General features: G+C 29.5%; 4 protein-coding genes across 7 annotated transcripts; 1 reads left to right on the forward strand and 3 right to left on the reverse strand.

Annotated features, from left to right (window-relative positions):
- Nucleotides 1–326: 326 nt before the first annotated feature.
- Nucleotides 327–11004, reverse strand: LOC130902675 (probable citrate synthase 1, mitochondrial). Its single transcript, XM_057814927.1, has 8 exons — nt 10742–11004; nt 9727–9879; nt 8201–8587; nt 5093–5425; nt 3842–4045; nt 3673–3777; nt 3446–3606; nt 327–447 (listed from the first exon to the last, which is right to left on the reverse strand). The coding sequence occupies exons 1-8, from the start codon at nt 10787–10789 to the stop codon at nt 411–413; spliced, it is 1428 nt and encodes a 475-aa protein (XP_057670910.1). The 5' UTR covers nt 10790–11004; the 3' UTR covers nt 327–410.
- Nucleotides 11005–11432: 428 nt separating this feature from the next.
- Nucleotides 11433–13246, reverse strand: LOC130902676 (nucleoside diphosphate kinase homolog 5-like). The gene is made up of 4 exons (XM_057814928.1): nt 13018–13246; nt 12691–12963; nt 12002–12311; nt 11433–11680 (listed from the first exon to the last, which is right to left on the reverse strand). Exons 1-4 carry the CDS (start codon nt 13147–13149, stop codon nt 11478–11480), a joined length of 918 nt encoding a protein of 305 aa, XP_057670911.1. The 5' UTR covers nt 13150–13246; the 3' UTR covers nt 11433–11477.
- Nucleotides 13247–13318: 72 nt separating this feature from the next.
- On the reverse strand, nt 13319–14121 carry LOC130902677 (uncharacterized). The gene is made up of 2 exons (XM_057814929.1): nt 13875–14121; nt 13319–13679 (listed from the first exon to the last, which is right to left on the reverse strand). The coding sequence occupies exons 1-2, from the start codon at nt 14106–14108 to the stop codon at nt 13407–13409; spliced, it is 507 nt and encodes a 168-aa protein (XP_057670912.1). The 5' UTR covers nt 14109–14121; the 3' UTR covers nt 13319–13406.
- A 319-nt stretch (nt 14122–14440) lies between these two features.
- Nucleotides 14441–16615, forward strand: LOC130902678 (uncharacterized). 4 transcript variants are annotated; one of them, XR_009060450.1, is made up of 6 exons: nt 14441–14739; nt 14828–14941; nt 15013–15226; nt 15277–15665; nt 16036–16170; nt 16424–16615. XR_009060450.1 is itself a non-coding variant. In XM_057814931.1 (6 exons), exons 1-6 carry the CDS (start codon nt 14604–14606, stop codon nt 16213–16215), a joined length of 876 nt encoding a protein of 291 aa, XP_057670914.1. In that variant the 5' UTR covers nt 14441–14603; the 3' UTR covers nt 16216–16299. The 4 variants fall into 4 exon arrangements, 2 of the variants coding, with proteins under 2 accessions (XP_057670914.1, XP_057670913.1); XR_009060451.1 differs by having other exon boundaries at nt 16432–16615; XM_057814931.1 differs by lacking the exon at nt 16424–16615 and adding an exon at nt 16212–16299 and having other exon boundaries at nt 16036–16054.
- Nucleotides 16616–16721: the final 106 nt, after the last annotated feature.

Raw genomic sequence — 16721 nt, forward strand, 5'->3', positions numbered from 1 at the left:
GTGGCGTTAGTTTCCGAGTTATTCGTTGGATTTTAGTCTTTACTATTTCCAGTTTTATCACAAAATGGTCACTACTAAAAAAAGTAAAAAATTTCATTCCTAAATTTTGAAAATTGCATATTCAACTATTTAAATTCCGTTAAAATAAATCTTTGTTTACCCCACGGCCGCCATTTCGACGTAGATCAGCTGTTTGATTGAATTGTCTAAATAATCTTCTTCTTTAATATATTTTTTGGCCTTCACCTCGATTGTATTGAGTCAGGTTTTGAGTAAACGAATACAGAAGAATATTAAAATTTTGTTTTCGAAATAAAACGACTAACGATCTAACGAATTAATTTATTAGCTTCAACAAATACACCAAAAGTATTGTCTTATCAGAAAAAAAAATATACAGGAAAAGTACACTACGAAACAGCGACGCGCTGCTCTTTACAATTCTCTCTAAAAAAAGTAAAAACAAATATTTTAATCATCAAAATAATAAATCTACTACGAATCGAAAACCACTAGAAAAAAAATCCGACACGAATATACCCAACGGATCGAAATTTTGAAAAAAGTAAATTTTAACTACTAATCACCCCTCGTATATTGCACTGTTTTTTTTTTGTTTGAATTGGCGGTAAAATAAAAATAAATTCGAAAATTATATATACAGGGTGTACCACGGCAATTGTATAGGAACCTACGGGTTTTTGTGTGTACGAGGGGTATTTGCGAAGTATGTTAATATTAAAAAAAAAAAACGTAATTTTGGGTAGGAGAAGAAGGGAAATCTAAAACCTCCTCCGTATCATCAGTAAAAAAGCGAGAGTTGAAAAAATGCTAAAAAACATCACGTGATAAATGAAAGATTTCAAAAATGTTATCGTACTTTGTGGAAGACCCTGGTATATATGGAGTTCATAAAGGGAACTACATATAATATTTTTTTACGAAATCCTGTTTTCAATAATTGGGAATCGAATTTTTTCCTATTTTCTATCAGAGACTCTACGCGTTATTATACAGGGTGATCCCAAATAAAAATCATTTTAAATAATTTTCGTACGATTCAGTAATCGCACAGTATATGAAGTTTTTCACAAAAAATTCACAATAATGAAACGTATGCACGATACAATTATAAATTTTTATACAGGGCGTGTTTAAAATTATTAATTTGAGTAATCGAATTTACAAACACCCCTTGTATTTATTTGAGACACCCTATAGGTAAATTTAACGAAAAAAAAACTAAGGAAAAGGATATAAAAAGAAAAAAATCTCCGTATACGTATATATATATATATATACAGTGAGAGTTAAAAATTTCGATAACAAACAAAAAATTATTACACAGAAAAAAATGTATCCTGAATTTTTTTTTTATATATATACTTTGAGCGCATAAAATAAAATGAAACGGGAAGAAGAAGGAAAAAAAACAAATAAATTAAGTTGAAATAAAAATATTAATTAAAAATAAATAAAAATACTAAACATCAACAAAAAAAAATAAACAGTTACCCAATACCGTTTTAAAAACATCACTCATTATATACTATATGTACGTTGCTTGATATAATACACTGGTCTACAAAAAAAAACTCTTTTATTCATATAAATATTTCAGTATAAGTGAACAGTTGACAACACTGTAAGAGTAAAAATCTTAATTCGCTTGTTTTCTGGAAATATTTGTGTTATAAGTGGAAAAAATTCAACGATACATTTGAACTACTGAAATGTGCAATATTTGTTATTTCTAAAACAAAATTAGTGGTGTAGAAGAAATTTTTGAGGTTAGCCGAAGTATTTTAAGGGCAACAAAGTGAAAAAAGTGCAGATTTTTGTTATAAAACACTTAAAAAAACAATCGATGACAAATATCTATGAAATTCCACTAAATCAACTTATTTTCTGGGAATATTTGTGTTGTAAATGATAAAAATCCATCGATACATTTGAACTACTCAAGCAAGATATTGAAAATAGTCAAATTTTGTAAAACTAACAAAGTACGAAACATTTTTTGAAGATAATAGAAGGATTTCCATGAAACAAAATGGTAAAAACCATATCAAGTGGGCATAAGGAACTTTACAAAGCCTTATGCCACTTTATGACCTTTTTTTCTTACGAAATTTGTGATGAAAGCGATGGAACCCCATCGATACATTTGAACTACTAAAACAATATATTGGAAATAAGTGATAGTGATTTTTCAGAAAAAAACTAGTAGTATCGGAAACATTTTTAAAAGTTATCAAAAATTTTCAAAACAAGGAAGTAAAAAAAAATTATAAAAATTTAGTTATAAAACTATAGGCACCAAAAATCCACTGGGAATGCTTCTGCTATTAGTGATGCAATTCCACCAGTACATTCGAACTACTGAAACACATTACTAGAATTTAGAAGGTTATCGAAGGATAACAAGTTGATAAAAATAATCGAAATTTGGTTTTTGGAAAACTTACAAAGCCCTAGATTGTTAAACATCTAAAAATCCACTAAATAAACTTTTTCTTCGGAAAACTTGTGTTATAAGTGACAAGTATAGATAATGTACCGGGACATTTGAACTACTGAAACAAATTATTAGATCCCTGCAAGTCCAACTTCTTTTAATGAAGAACTAACAACGTAAAAATCATTTTAAAATTAATCGAAGGATTTCAAGCGAATAAAACCTTAGAAATTTGGTATTTGGAGCTTTACGAAGCCCTATGACCCTCAAACATATCTAAAAATTCACTATATAAACTTTTTCTTTGGAAAACTTGTGTTATAAGTGACAAGTATAGATAATGTACCGGGACATTTGAACTACTGAAACAAATTATTAGATCCCTGCAAGTCCAACTTCTTTTAATGAAGAACTAACAACGTAAAAATCATTTTAAAATTAATCGAAGGATTTCAAGCGAATAAAACCTTAGAAATTTGGTATTTGGAGCTTTACGAAGCCCTATGACCCTCAAACATATCTAAAAATTCACTATATAAACTTTTTCTTTGGAAAACTTGTGTTATAAGTGACAAGTATAGATAATGTACCGGGATATTTGAACTACTGAAACAAATTACTAGATTCCTGCAAGTCCAGCTTCTTTTAATGAAGAACTAACAACGTAACAATCATTTTAAAGTTAATCGAAGGATTTCAAGTAAATAAAACCATAGAAATTTGGTATTTGGAGCTTTACGAAGCCCTATGACCCTCAAACATCTCTAAAAATCCACTATATAAACTTTTTTACTCGTGTTGTAAATGATAAACAAGTAAAAACTGCCGCAACAAGATGCTACAATGGAAATGTATCATTTTACACTACTGAGAATCACAGTAACTATATGTGGGGCACTTTTGTAGACTGGTGTAAATATTAAACGATTTTAAGTAACTGTTCGCGGGGTTTTTGTTCGAAACTGTTTTAACGATGGCTTCCCTTACTTGGCTTTACAAAGTTTCATTAAACCATCGGTCGACATTGATTTAGGTCTTTCGATAGGTAGACCCAACGCTCTGTCCCATATTAGAGAAGCGGTTACACCAAGAGCTCTGGATACACCGAACAATACCGTGTAGTAGTTCATTTCTTTCAATCCATAATACTAAAAATTAAAAAAAAGATTAGTAATAAATAACGGAATTGGGGAAAAAAAAAATAAATTTTGTACCTGTAAAAGTACACCGGAATGAGCGTCAACGTTTGGCCATGGGTTCTTCACTTTACCAAGCTCGAGGAGGATTGGAGGAACGACTTTGTAAATATTTGAAACCAACTGTACAAAAAAAAAAAAAACAAAAATTGATTTTTTACGATACATTTTGTAAATTTAGACTCACTTGGAATAGAGGATCATCGGGTAAATGTTTCAAAGCGAATTCTCTTTGGCAAGTGTAACGAGGATCGGTTTTCCTCAATACTGCATGACCGTATCCTGGTACTACTTGTCCGGATTTCAACGTTTTCCAAATGAAATCTTTTAGTTGATCTTCTGTAGCTTTATCGCCTATTTGTTGGCGGATTTTTTGCAACCATATAAGTACCTGTATAAAATGGTTATCTTAATGATTTTTTTCAACCTAACTCAACTTAATCAAAGCTAAAGTGAACAAAATCCGACCCTAACCTAACCTAACTTAATCAAAGTTAAAATAAGCGGAAACTAAAATAAACAGATCTTAACCAAACCTAAATTAGTAGTAGTATTCTACCACTCCTCGTATGCTTGATATCGAAAAAATCTTCAACCACATTCAAATAACCAAAATATGAATGAAATAATTATCCCCGTATCGTGTAAACACTCTAAAAGTCAGAGGTTATGAGGAATCAGTTTTCGGTGTTGTCAGATTTTCTATTAGAAGAATTGAATAATGTAAAACAAGCCAAAACAACAAAGTGAAAAGAAAAATGCAGAAATTCAGTTTTAGTAAGTTTTCAAAGTCGATTAATCGCCAAATTAAGTTTCCATCACTTAAAAATTAAACGTGTCGCACTTTTTCATTATAAATAGAAAAATTGAATGTAATTTAAATATTTCAATTATCGGTAATAAATTACGACGCGGCAACGATGTAAAACAACTGTTATATATCTGTGATAAATGTCTATAGAATTCGTTAAACTACGTTTACACAATTCTGAAATATAATGATATTTGAAATATTTAAACAAAAATCATTGGGGTAATTTTTGATCATAGTTTTGGTATTATTTCATAAGTTGCAGGTGATTTTTAATGTTTAACATAAATATATTTTCTATCATGTCGATATTTTTTATATATCATCGTAACCGATAATTTTTGAAGGTCAAGTGAAAATTTATCTACGTATATTATATAACCAAATCGAAATCGAAAAAAATAAAATTATTTTTTAATCATTTGATTATATATTAGATTGAATTCGAATTTATTTAAAATGTATAAGATATTTACGCGCCAATTAATGCAAGTCATTGATCGATTGCCGCGGTGTTGCCACTACTTTAAATTTAACTCCAAATATAATTCAATTACGACATCGGTTTAAATAAAAATAAAAAAAATTTTTTTTTGTTTCGAAAAAACGAAGTTTGATTTCACTTACTTCTTGATTGGCCAAACCATGCAGGGGTCCGGCTAGACCGTTCATTCCGCCGGCGAAAGCTAAATAGGGATCGCTTAAAGCTGATCCGATCAAATGTACGGTGTGCGCGGAAACGTTACCACCTTCGTGATCGCTGTGTATGGTTAAATAGAGTCTCATCAATTCGATGAATTGGGGATCGTCGTAACCCAACATGGTGGTAAAATTGTAACTCCAATCTTTCGAGGTGTCGATGGCGCCGATACCGGAACCATCTTTGAAGCTGTTACGGTATATAGTCGCAGCCACTACAGGCAATTTTGCTATCAAGTCCATGGCGTCTTCGTAGGTGTACTAATTTGTGAAAAAAAAAATTAAAAAAAAAAAATTGTACGAATCATACAAGAATATTTTCGATTTATAACAACATGAGGAGAATAGAGTTGATAACGCGGGAAAGAATAATGTGGTGTTGTCAATGTTATCGAAAAGGAATTGGACGTTTGATAAATCTTAATTATTTTAGGTTTCTTTCGATAGGAAATTCATTTAAAAAAAAATTTACCTCAATTTTTTTTCAAATTAATAGTCTATTAAAAGGGATCTAAAATCAAAATAAATTTGTATTACGGGGGATATACTAAAAGATAAAATATTGTAAAAAATTTTATATGGAGATGGGATTTCACATACACCTCTTTAAGTTACAAAATAACTGTCTTATATATTATATATCTTGTGATACGAGGGTAAAACCAAATGTACATGATAAAAATGGAAAAAACTAAAAGAAAAAAATATGTAGAGATGAAATTCACAGGAATCTGTACAAGGTAAAAAGTAACTGTTTCAACCATTATATTCCTTGTGATACGAGGGTTAAACTGAATGTACATTATAAAAATGCAAATAAATTTAAAAAAAAAGTTTATATAGAGATGGGATTTCACATGCACCTCTTCAAGTTACAAAATAACTGTTTTATATATTTCTTGTGATACGAGGGTTAAACCAAATGTACATTATAAAAATGGAAAAAAAAACTAAAGAAAAAAAAATATGTAGAGATGGAATTTCACAGGAATCTGTATAAGGTAAAAAGCAACTGTTTCAACCATTTATTTCTCATGATACGAGGGTTAAACTAAAAGTAAAATATAAAAAAAATGTTCTGAAACAGATTATATAGAGATGGGATTTAAAGAAATCTGTATAAGTTAAAAAGCAACTGTTTCAACCATTTTATTTCTCATGATACGAGGGTTAAACTAAAAGTAAAATATAAAAAAATGTTCTGAAACAGATTATATAGAGATGGGATTTAACAGAAATCTGTATAAGTTAAAAAGTAACTGTTTCAACCATTATATTCCTCGTGATACGAGGGTTAAACAAAATGTACATTATAAAAATGCAAATAAATTTAAAAAAAAAGTTTATATAGAGATGGGATTTCACATGCACCTCTTCAAGTTACAAAATAACTGTTTTATATATTTCTTGTGATACGAGGGTTAAACCAAATGTACATTATAAAAATGGAAAAAAAAACTAAAGAAAAAAAATATGTAGAGATGGAATTTCACAGGAATCTGTATAAGGTAAAAAGCAACTGTTTCAACCATTTATTTCTCATGATACGAGGGTTAAACTAAAAGTAAAATATAAAAAAAATGTTCTGAAACAGATTATATAGAGATGGGATTTAACAGAAATCTGTATAAGTTAAAAAGCAACTGTTTCAACCATTTTATTTCTCATGATACGAGGGTTAAACTAAAAGTAAAATATAAAAAAATGTTCTGAAACAGATTATATAGAGATGGGATTTAACAGAAATCTGTATAAGTTAAAAAGTAACTGTTTCAACCATTATATTCCTCGTGATACGAGGGTTAAACAAAATGTACATTATAAAAATGCAAATAAATTTAAAAAAAAAGTTTATATAGAGATGGGATTTCACATGCACCTCTTCAAGTTACAAAATAACTGTTTTATATATTTCTTGTGATACGAGGGTTAAACCAAATGTACATTATAAAAATGGAAAAAAAACTAAAGAAAAAAAATATGTAGAGATGGAATTTCACAGGAATCTGTATAAGGTAAAAAGCAACTGTTTCAACCATTTATTTCTCATGATACGAGGGTTAAACTAAAAGTAAAATATAAAAAAAATGTTCTGAAACAGATTATATAGAGATGGGATTTAACAGAAATCTGTATAAGTTAAAAAGTAACTGTTTCAACCATTATATTCCTCGTGATACGAGGGTTAAACAAAATGTACATTATAAAAATGCAAATAAATTTTAAAAAAAAGTTTATATAGAGGTGGGATTTCACATGCACCTTTTCAAGTTACAAAATAACGGTTTTATATATTTCTTGTGATACGAGGGTTAAACCAAATGTACATTATAAAAATGGAAAAAAAAACTAAAGAAAAAAAAATATGTAGAGATGGGATTTAACAGGAATCTGTATAAGTTAAAAAGTAACTGTTTCAACCATTATATTCCTCGTGATACGAGGGTTAAACTAAAAGTAAAATATAAAAAAAATGTTCTGAAACAGATTATATAGAGATGGGATTTAACAGAAATCTGTATAAGTTAAAAAGTAACTGTTTCAACCATTATATTCCTCGCAATACGAGGGTTAAACTGAATGTACAATATAAAAATGAAGAAAAGTTTTCAAGAAAAATTATATAGAGATGGGATTTCACATGCACCTCTTCAAGTTACAAAATAACTGTTTTATATATTTCTTGTGATACGAGGGCTAAACTAAAAGTACATTTAAAAAAATGTTTTTAAAAAGTTTATATGGAGATGGGATTTCAAACACACACATATAAGTTAAAAAATAACTGTTCAACATATTAGATTTCTTCTTTTTTTCAACAAAAAGCGATTCGATTTCGATTTTTTTTTTTCGTTTTTCAACGAAATAAAAATTATTCATTGACAAACATATGGAAAATTTCAATTATTTTTTTTGTTTAAATTATTTAAACTTCATAATTTTCCAATTTGATTACGAAAAAATACAAAAAAATAATTTTTTTTCAACTACCGACTCAAAAAAATTATATAAATATACTTTTAAAATTGTACTCACTTCCCAATATTTGGATTTGTGTACGCCACTGGCGTAAGCTTTAGCGAATTTACTCTCGCTATTCAACACCGTAATGGCCGCCGATAATTGGGACATGGGATGCACCGACGTCGGCAGGGAATTCAAAACTTGAACGACGTGCGACGGTAGTTCGGCCCTTTCGGCCCATTCCTTCGAAAGGGCTTTAACTTGGGCTTCGGTGGGTACGTCGCCGGTCATCAAAAGCCAAAACAGACCTTCCGGTAAAGGTTCTTCGCCGCCGGGGGCTTTCGGAAGCACTTTCTGACATTCGGGAATAGATAAACCCCGAAATCTGATACCTTCGTCCGGATCCAGTACGGAGGTTTCGCATACGAGGGCTTTTATACCTCGCATACCGCCGTACATCTGAATTAAACAATATTAATAATCGAAACGATTAACGGACAACCTGTATATACGTAAAATAAATAAATAACATCCTAAATATAATTTACATGTTGTCAAATTTGATATTTATATTTAAAACATTTATACATCGAAGATGTATCATTAAATATCATTTTTTTTATTTATAATTTCATATATCACGTGATATTTAAAGATAATATTAAAAATATTTACCAAAAGTATCTAGAAATTAAAAATAAAAATAATTTTCTTTCTTATTTTTAGAACGTACCCCGTATCATGCCTAAATATCGTCTGTAGAATAATTGACAGTTGAAATCAAAGATGGCGTCATCGAAAGCATTTTATATAATATAATTCAGTGTAATACGTTTGCGTGTTTACAAATTACAGTTTACGAAGTTAATTTACCGCGAACGAAAATTATTTCATTGTCATATTTTCAAAATATCAAAAACGACGATCTCTCAATTAGATAATAATTAAATTCACGATAAACACGTTTCAGTATTGCATCTAGAATCGATTCGAAATCGATGATGAATCGATATTATCCACGAACATGTTTAGATAGAATACAGAATACACTGAGAAAAGGTGGTTTACATATGTTGTAATAATAAACGTGAATTTTTAATATAGGAATAAAAAAATTCATTAAATATTGAATTTTGTATATGAAATTATCAAAATAGACAAAAACACCGGTTTTTGGTAACAAAACACGAAATAGTAGATTATTTTTTGGAAATTACATTATTTCATATTGGTGTTAGTGCTCATTATTGTGACTAGAATTCCATAAAAGCCCCACAAAAACCATCAAGTAAATCAGTTACGAAGCCGTGACGTAAAATACACTGGGGACATAAGCTTCATGATTTTTCTTTCGGAAATTGAATATTTCATAGTTTTTTTTATTTTCAACTAATCACAAGCCGAACATCATCATTTAACCTACATCCCAACAAGTTTTTTATAGATAATTTCGCACATTTATACCAATCACGAGGTCACAAAACATTTAAAAAACTTTTTGAACGAACCTCGTAGAATTTTTGGCAAATTATCAAACTTTCTTTACCTTGACATTAAAAAGTTTCGTTGCATAATAATTAAAGTAATTGTTTACTTACCATATCGACAGTAACCTCTCCAACTTTATCATTTCCATGGGCTTTTCGAAAATTCTTAACACGTTCCTGTTCTTTGGGTATTTTCGCAGCTAGTACGGCTTTCAAGTCCGTAGAAGCATCACTGAGCTGCCTGATTATTTGCGAGGCAAGTTTCTTCGAAAAAAAAAAAAAAAAAAAAATAGAAATTTGAAAATAAATTTGACACTTTTGACATTTTTAATGTCTTTTCTATCAAATTTCAACACATTTATAACATATTTTCATTAATAACTTAACGACATTGTCGATTTATTGTTAATTATAACATTAAGAATTGTACAAAATTTCCTTGGTTTGTAATAGATATTAAAATGCATTTTATTCGTAATAAGAAATAAAGTTAATTATATTTTAATCACAGGAAAGTAATTTATATCTACAATAACCTATTTTTTAGTACCAATATCATAAAAAAAACTACAAAATGATCTAATTATTAAAATTTTTATTAAAAATAAATCCTGAATGGCTAGTCTGGCTCTGTACAATGACCTTATAACATTCCTCGTATGTTAAACCTGTAAAAGTTTCAACGAAACTTTTCTCATTTAAATTATTTAAATATATGTAGGTTTCCTTGAATTTATACCTTATTGTCGATAGAGAATATTTAACGAAAATCAATTTTTTCAACTTTATTTTTCATTGTTATGTAATCGTTCGAAAATTTAACGAATTAAACAGGTTAAAATGCAAAAAAAGTAATTAATATTAACAATATTGACGTATAATATCAAATCACATACTTAGAAATTTAATGTAGCAGGTATTTTTAACTATATGTTTACGTAATAGTTTTTTACTAATTATATATCTTTGAATTAATCTTTCTCACGTGAATGATTGAATATACCGCTAATATATACGATATCGTTATCGCTTATACAATATTTGCTAATTGAATTCGAAAATTAGGAAATTAGAGATACAACGCTTGAAAAAAGTAAGGTTAGATATAAATATTATAAATACTTACGGGCGTTTCTGTGAATTTTATAGGCGTTAAACGACGAAATAATGCCATTTTCCGACTTCTTATAGTTTTCACTCTTTTTATTGCGAACTAACACCAACAACAGCTTCCTCTGAAATGGAACTCCAAAACTAATCGAAACTTGTCAACTCTGCTGCTTTTGACGGTCACATGATCGATAAAGTGGAACGATGATATATTACACGTACGATTTATATTATGTAAATCGATTTTTTATCGAAATATTTTACGCCTTTAACGTCAAAATTTTATAGTTCAAATTTGTTTTTCTGATAAAAGATTCAGCAATGTATATTGTTATAATATGAAAATTTCAAAACATAAATTAATATTCTATTTGGATCATTCAAATGCAAAGATTATAGGAATGTATGAATTTAAATCGATTTTAATACGAATCGAAAATCTCCAATGGAAGCACGGTCTTACATGTTATACTTTGCTTTGTCACTTATAGTTAGGCAACACGTAAAACGTACTAATGTATGAAGTGCTATCTAGTATTTCATTACTAAAAGTTTTGAATTTCTTTCTAATAATGATATAAAATTCAACAAATAATCTTCTTTATTTAGGCAATACTTTACACACATAATCCATCCATTATTAGTTATTGTTATTACAAACTTCAAATAATTAAAAAATTTAGATAATTCTAGTGAAACAAAAAAAACTTTCTGTAGTTTTATTATTTTCCAATAAACTACAAATAACAATTTTATAGTGGACTAACTGCAACACGTTCAGGAAATTTAGGTTGATACGGATTATTCAACAATAACCATTCGGCCAAAAATAAAACCGGATCTATTGGTTTGTTTTTAACCACTTGTATCAAACCTTCCATTAAAATGGGAGTTATACAATTGTTTATATAATCAGATACTTTTTCTTCGTCGATTACTATCGGCTCCAAGATACCTACAAAAAAAATAACAAAATGGTTCCGTTTCATTCAATGAAAACTTTGCGTCGTTTTAGTAGTAGTTCATTTGAACGATTATGATGGTGCCCACTGCTTAGTAACAACTAAGGCAGGCAGTGATTAAAAAAGAAGAAAAATATATGTATTCGTATAAGAACCAGTGGCGTCGGTATTGAAAATTTTATAAATATATTATTGAAATTAAAATAAAATAGTAGATTTATGGAAAGCGAAACATTTCATACGAGGTTATCAATAATTAATTTTAGTCTAGAAAATTGGAAAATACATCGATTAATTTTAAAGAAGGGACTTACTTCTAGGAAAAAAATATCTGTTTTCCCATTTGGCTTCGGATAAATTTTCCGAAGCATGAATGATATCCGGTATATCGGATGTTATTCCAAATCTGGTGCGTACGCTATAAGGGAAAAACCATTCTTCTCGAATCAAACCGTACGGACCGACCATTGTTTTCCATTTGTCTATGACTCGTTTACCAGCCAAAGACATAACTAATAACGGGGAAATGCTCATCGATATAACCACGTGCGGAAAAGACGGACTGCCATATTGTTTGGCGTATATTTCAGATACTTGCTCGGGGGTTAAATGAATAACACGTTCCTAGAGTATACGTAAAGTTTTATTGATAAAAAAGTAAAGTTATATTATCTACAACGAGTTAGGCAACACTTTTTACGAACTAATGTATAAAGTGTTATCTATCCTATCAATATAAACGATCTATTTGTTTTTTTTTTATTTAATTTATTATTATGTTATAAGATATTTAAGAATATCTAAAGTATTTTTTTTTATTTTTGTTGCATATATCTAGTTATAAAATTCAATAAGTACGCTTATATACTTTGACTTTATATAAAAAAGAAGAATTATATAGTTCTATGCTCTCGCAGTATTTATACAAATAGGCAACACTTTATACACATATTACGTAATGTATATACTACATTCTTTAGGTAATAAATTGTTTATTACTTGCATTTAATATTTTGATTCCTGATTCATAGATGGCCCTAACGACTACATCTCGAAATTGTATAGCTTCCGGTTTAATGATAGCTAAAGTTCTTTGTAATTCGGGTTCTTTGCATGATATAGTAGATTCCGAGGAACTGGCGTAATCGGGTTGTGGCGGACCGAGCGGCGGTTGAAAATCGACGAAATGTTGATAATATAGATCCCCTTCTAATTCAGTAACGGCGGGAGTAGTAGCGGGGGATAAATAATGGACAGTATCTTTCGCCCTTGAACTCTGATATATATATTTTAATATAAATATATAATTTGTGGTATATTTTATAATTACCTTACAACTCGAATCCGATCCTATTGGAGATAAGCTTCTGTAAGTACTTAAATTAAAAGCTAAACCGCTTCGAAGAGAAGACGCGTTTAATAGTCCGGTACGATCTTTAGAAACATCGTTAAAACCGTCCATTTCGACGAAAATCTTATTTATTTTCCAATTGGCATTTCAATTTAATCGAAAATGTCGAACTTTATGATTACAAAGTCAGATTTGACGTCGGTGTTGCCATATCTCAAGATCTAGTAGATGAAATATGTAAAATACGAGGGTGATACCAAAATTTGAAACGAAAACAAAGTTTGAAGTTTGAAAAGTTTATTGTTTTGTACAACTGATAACTTTTATCACCTACCGATGAACATTTACAAATTATCTAATGAAACAACTCATTTACTATTACTTGTTTGTGTTCCTTTGGTTTCTGATACTGTGGAGACGTCTGTATCTTCTAAAATGTGCGGATGTACTAGAACGTCCGTTTGAGTTTCCTGATCGTGATAATGGATCTTATTTCCGGTTTTACGACGTTTTAAAATTTCGGCGCAAATGTAACTCACACCGTCGTCGTCGGCTAGTACTAAATCGCGTATGTTTTCGTCTATTTTCGCGCTAGGGAGATAATGAAACTGCAATTTCTTCTTCCTTGGTATATCTATGATCTATTTAAACAACATTGTTAACGAACGACACTGGTAACGCCCATTGGCTATATGAAAGTACGAACGAAGGTAATTGATAGTTAAAAAAGAAGAAGATTAGGTGGCAATGAATATCGAATTTTCATAGAACTATACTTTTAAAAACCAGTGGCGTTACTAAAAAAAATATTATCGAATAGATTGAAGAAAATTTACCTTCATACTATTTTCTACGATATCCGAATAAGGAGTAAACTTAAGTAACGAATAAAAATGTTTATTATCATCCGGTTTTTCTGATAAAACTGTCTGCAACTTTTTCTCAGACGAAATATACGGAAATCCATTTATATCTAACGTATTTGGATGGACTCGTATCACCGTTTGCACAGCGGCATCTATTTTAATTGATTTATTTTTAGACATTATAAGCACAAGTTTTATTACCATTTATATATTTAAACGTCATTTTGACAAGCTTTCGAGCGTATCTGCGGGAACGTTACAACTACATTTTATCTATGGTTATAACCACAGAAATAGTATAATACACCGTAATATATTCTTCTTTTTTATATGGTTTCGATAAATCAGTTCGCTATCGTCAATAAATTATTATTTTATAGTATTTAGATCGTTATGAACGTTTTGTTGCTAAATATATTTGATTTAAATGCACTTATAATTGAAAATTAGTTTTTAAATCAGGTACAAATTCACTATTTCGATTCGTATTATTTGACATTGACAACTTGGTTAATTAAATGATTATTTAGATGGCAAAATGGCGTCGAATCAACATCGTTTGACATATTACATAAAATAACCGTGAAATGTCTATTTTTTAATCGAGAATTTTTCAAATAGTCAATCATTTGGAATATGTCAAAGTTGTCATTATTTTTGCGTTGTAAATTTAAAGTTTCTTGTAAAATTAATTGAAACATGGCCGAAAATGAAGTCATACAAAAGAACGATAATACAAGAGAAAAAACCGGAAGTATATTACGTCATATTTTAAAAGTTAAAGATGAATTAATAGAACTTCCGGAATATGCTGTCCTAACAGACAGAATCGACGGTAATGGAATTTCATTATATTCAAACTTTAACAAAAAAAAAAATCATTTTTCAAAGAAATTAGTTTCTAAAATAATTTTTCCGTATAGGTGGTTCTTCTTGTGAAACTATAACATTAGATGACGAATTTACACCTAGAAACATAGAAAATATTTGTGAATATCACCGAGAAACATTCTCAGACGATTCGTTGGAAGATTCTAGTGAGATTTGTTTCATTTAAAAATCTTACGTAATATTAAAACCGACGAAAACCAGATATTTCTTCTTTTAGGCGGGAAAGTAAACGTCAAAAATGTGGGCGGTGCGAAGCACCATCGATCTAATCTCGTGGGATCATTGACTTCAACTAATTTAAATGCTGGAGCTGAAAAATCGTTAAAGAAACCGAGTATGATACCGAAATTATCTCGAAATTTCAAAACGAAATCAAATTCAAACGAACATAAATATTTATGTAAAAATAGTTGTGTGGACGAACAAAAAAAGTAAGTTCACGGTTCCCCTCGTAGGTATGTCAATACCAATATTATTTCAGATATCAAAATGTAAAAACGAACGTTAAATTCCCCAAATGTCAAGTGGACGTACCCCCGATGAAACTGACCAACTTACAACAAAAATTAAAAGCCACGACGTCGATAATTAAACAAAAAATGGAATACGGTAACCCGAAAGTTAATAACGGCTCGAAAGATGTTGGTAGGGGCCGATGCGTACACTCAAATAGCTCTTACGCTCTGATTGGTCAAGAAAAATCGACGAATAGTCTGGCGGCTCTGTACGGAAATATAGTTCAAATGCGTGAAACGGCTTTGGCGCTTTCTAAAAGCGACAATTTCAAAAATCAAAAAGGATATATCGAAAAATTGTTTAAGAGCATCTCGGACATTCAAAATATTGCGGATAAATTAGATGAAATTGAAAGTAAGCAGCCTCGAATTATTACCAATCGATGATTTTAGATTCACGATGTTTTTTTTTACTGACAGTTCTGTCAAACGAAACGTTGATTTCACTCACTGGTGTTGCTTGATGGTAAAGGGTATCAATAAAGAATATAAACAATGTTATTCAATTTACAGACTCTCATTTACTTCAAATTACTACAAAAGTTTGAAATCGAAGTAAATAAATTTGTATAATTTAATAATAATTTATAATTATGAGTCAACTGTCAAATTTACTATTGCACCACAGAATTAACACTATTAGTTCGACTGCACGGGATTGGTCATAGATAAAGTGTTTACGTAGAGGTTGAACTTCATAGTGAATACTATGATTATATTTTTAGGAAAAATGCAGTACGTGGGGTGAGTTTAGACTAAATATTAAGTTTTAATAACAAATTTGAAGTATCTGTGAGCGGACAAAGACCAGTCAAGATCCTTAAATCGAAAATAGGGATAAATAAAGAACATAACCTCAGGTATAAACAAATAATTTTGTTCTAAATGTAATATTTTTTAGATGAATATGTTTAGACTTTTCTTCTATATACGCTCATAACCGAAAAAAAAACTGTCATCAAGAATATTCTCTAAATAAAAATTTCTCAATGTCTTCTTCACAAAACACAACAATTATACTTGTCGTTTTCTTCGTTTCGTGTCATTGAATTAATAAAGTCAAATATTCTTCTATTTTATTTTCATATTGATCTATTTTTTTGTCATATACAGCTTTTCAGATACGAAACTTAATAAAGACGTAAAATCGAGAGATAAAGATAATATATCGTCAAATGACGTATATCAAGAAGTTGCTTCGAATATGACCTTGACTGCTTGAATTCTCCGTAAATTTAAGTTATTATGTAAACAGTAGTTTCATATTATTTTTATCGTTATTATAATAAAAAAAGTATTTTGTTCTACTCCTTTTAATTCAATCAATTATCAATTTATCGAATAATAATAAACAGTCCTCGTGTTTTAGCTTTGTATTGAGTGTTGCATACATACAACATATAAATCTATC

Source organism: Diorhabda carinulata, chromosome X, assembly GCF_026250575.1.
Source record: "Diorhabda carinulata isolate Delta chromosome X, icDioCari1.1, whole genome shotgun sequence".
NCBI classification, from domain to species: domain Eukaryota; kingdom Metazoa; phylum Arthropoda; class Insecta; order Coleoptera; family Chrysomelidae; genus Diorhabda; species Diorhabda carinulata.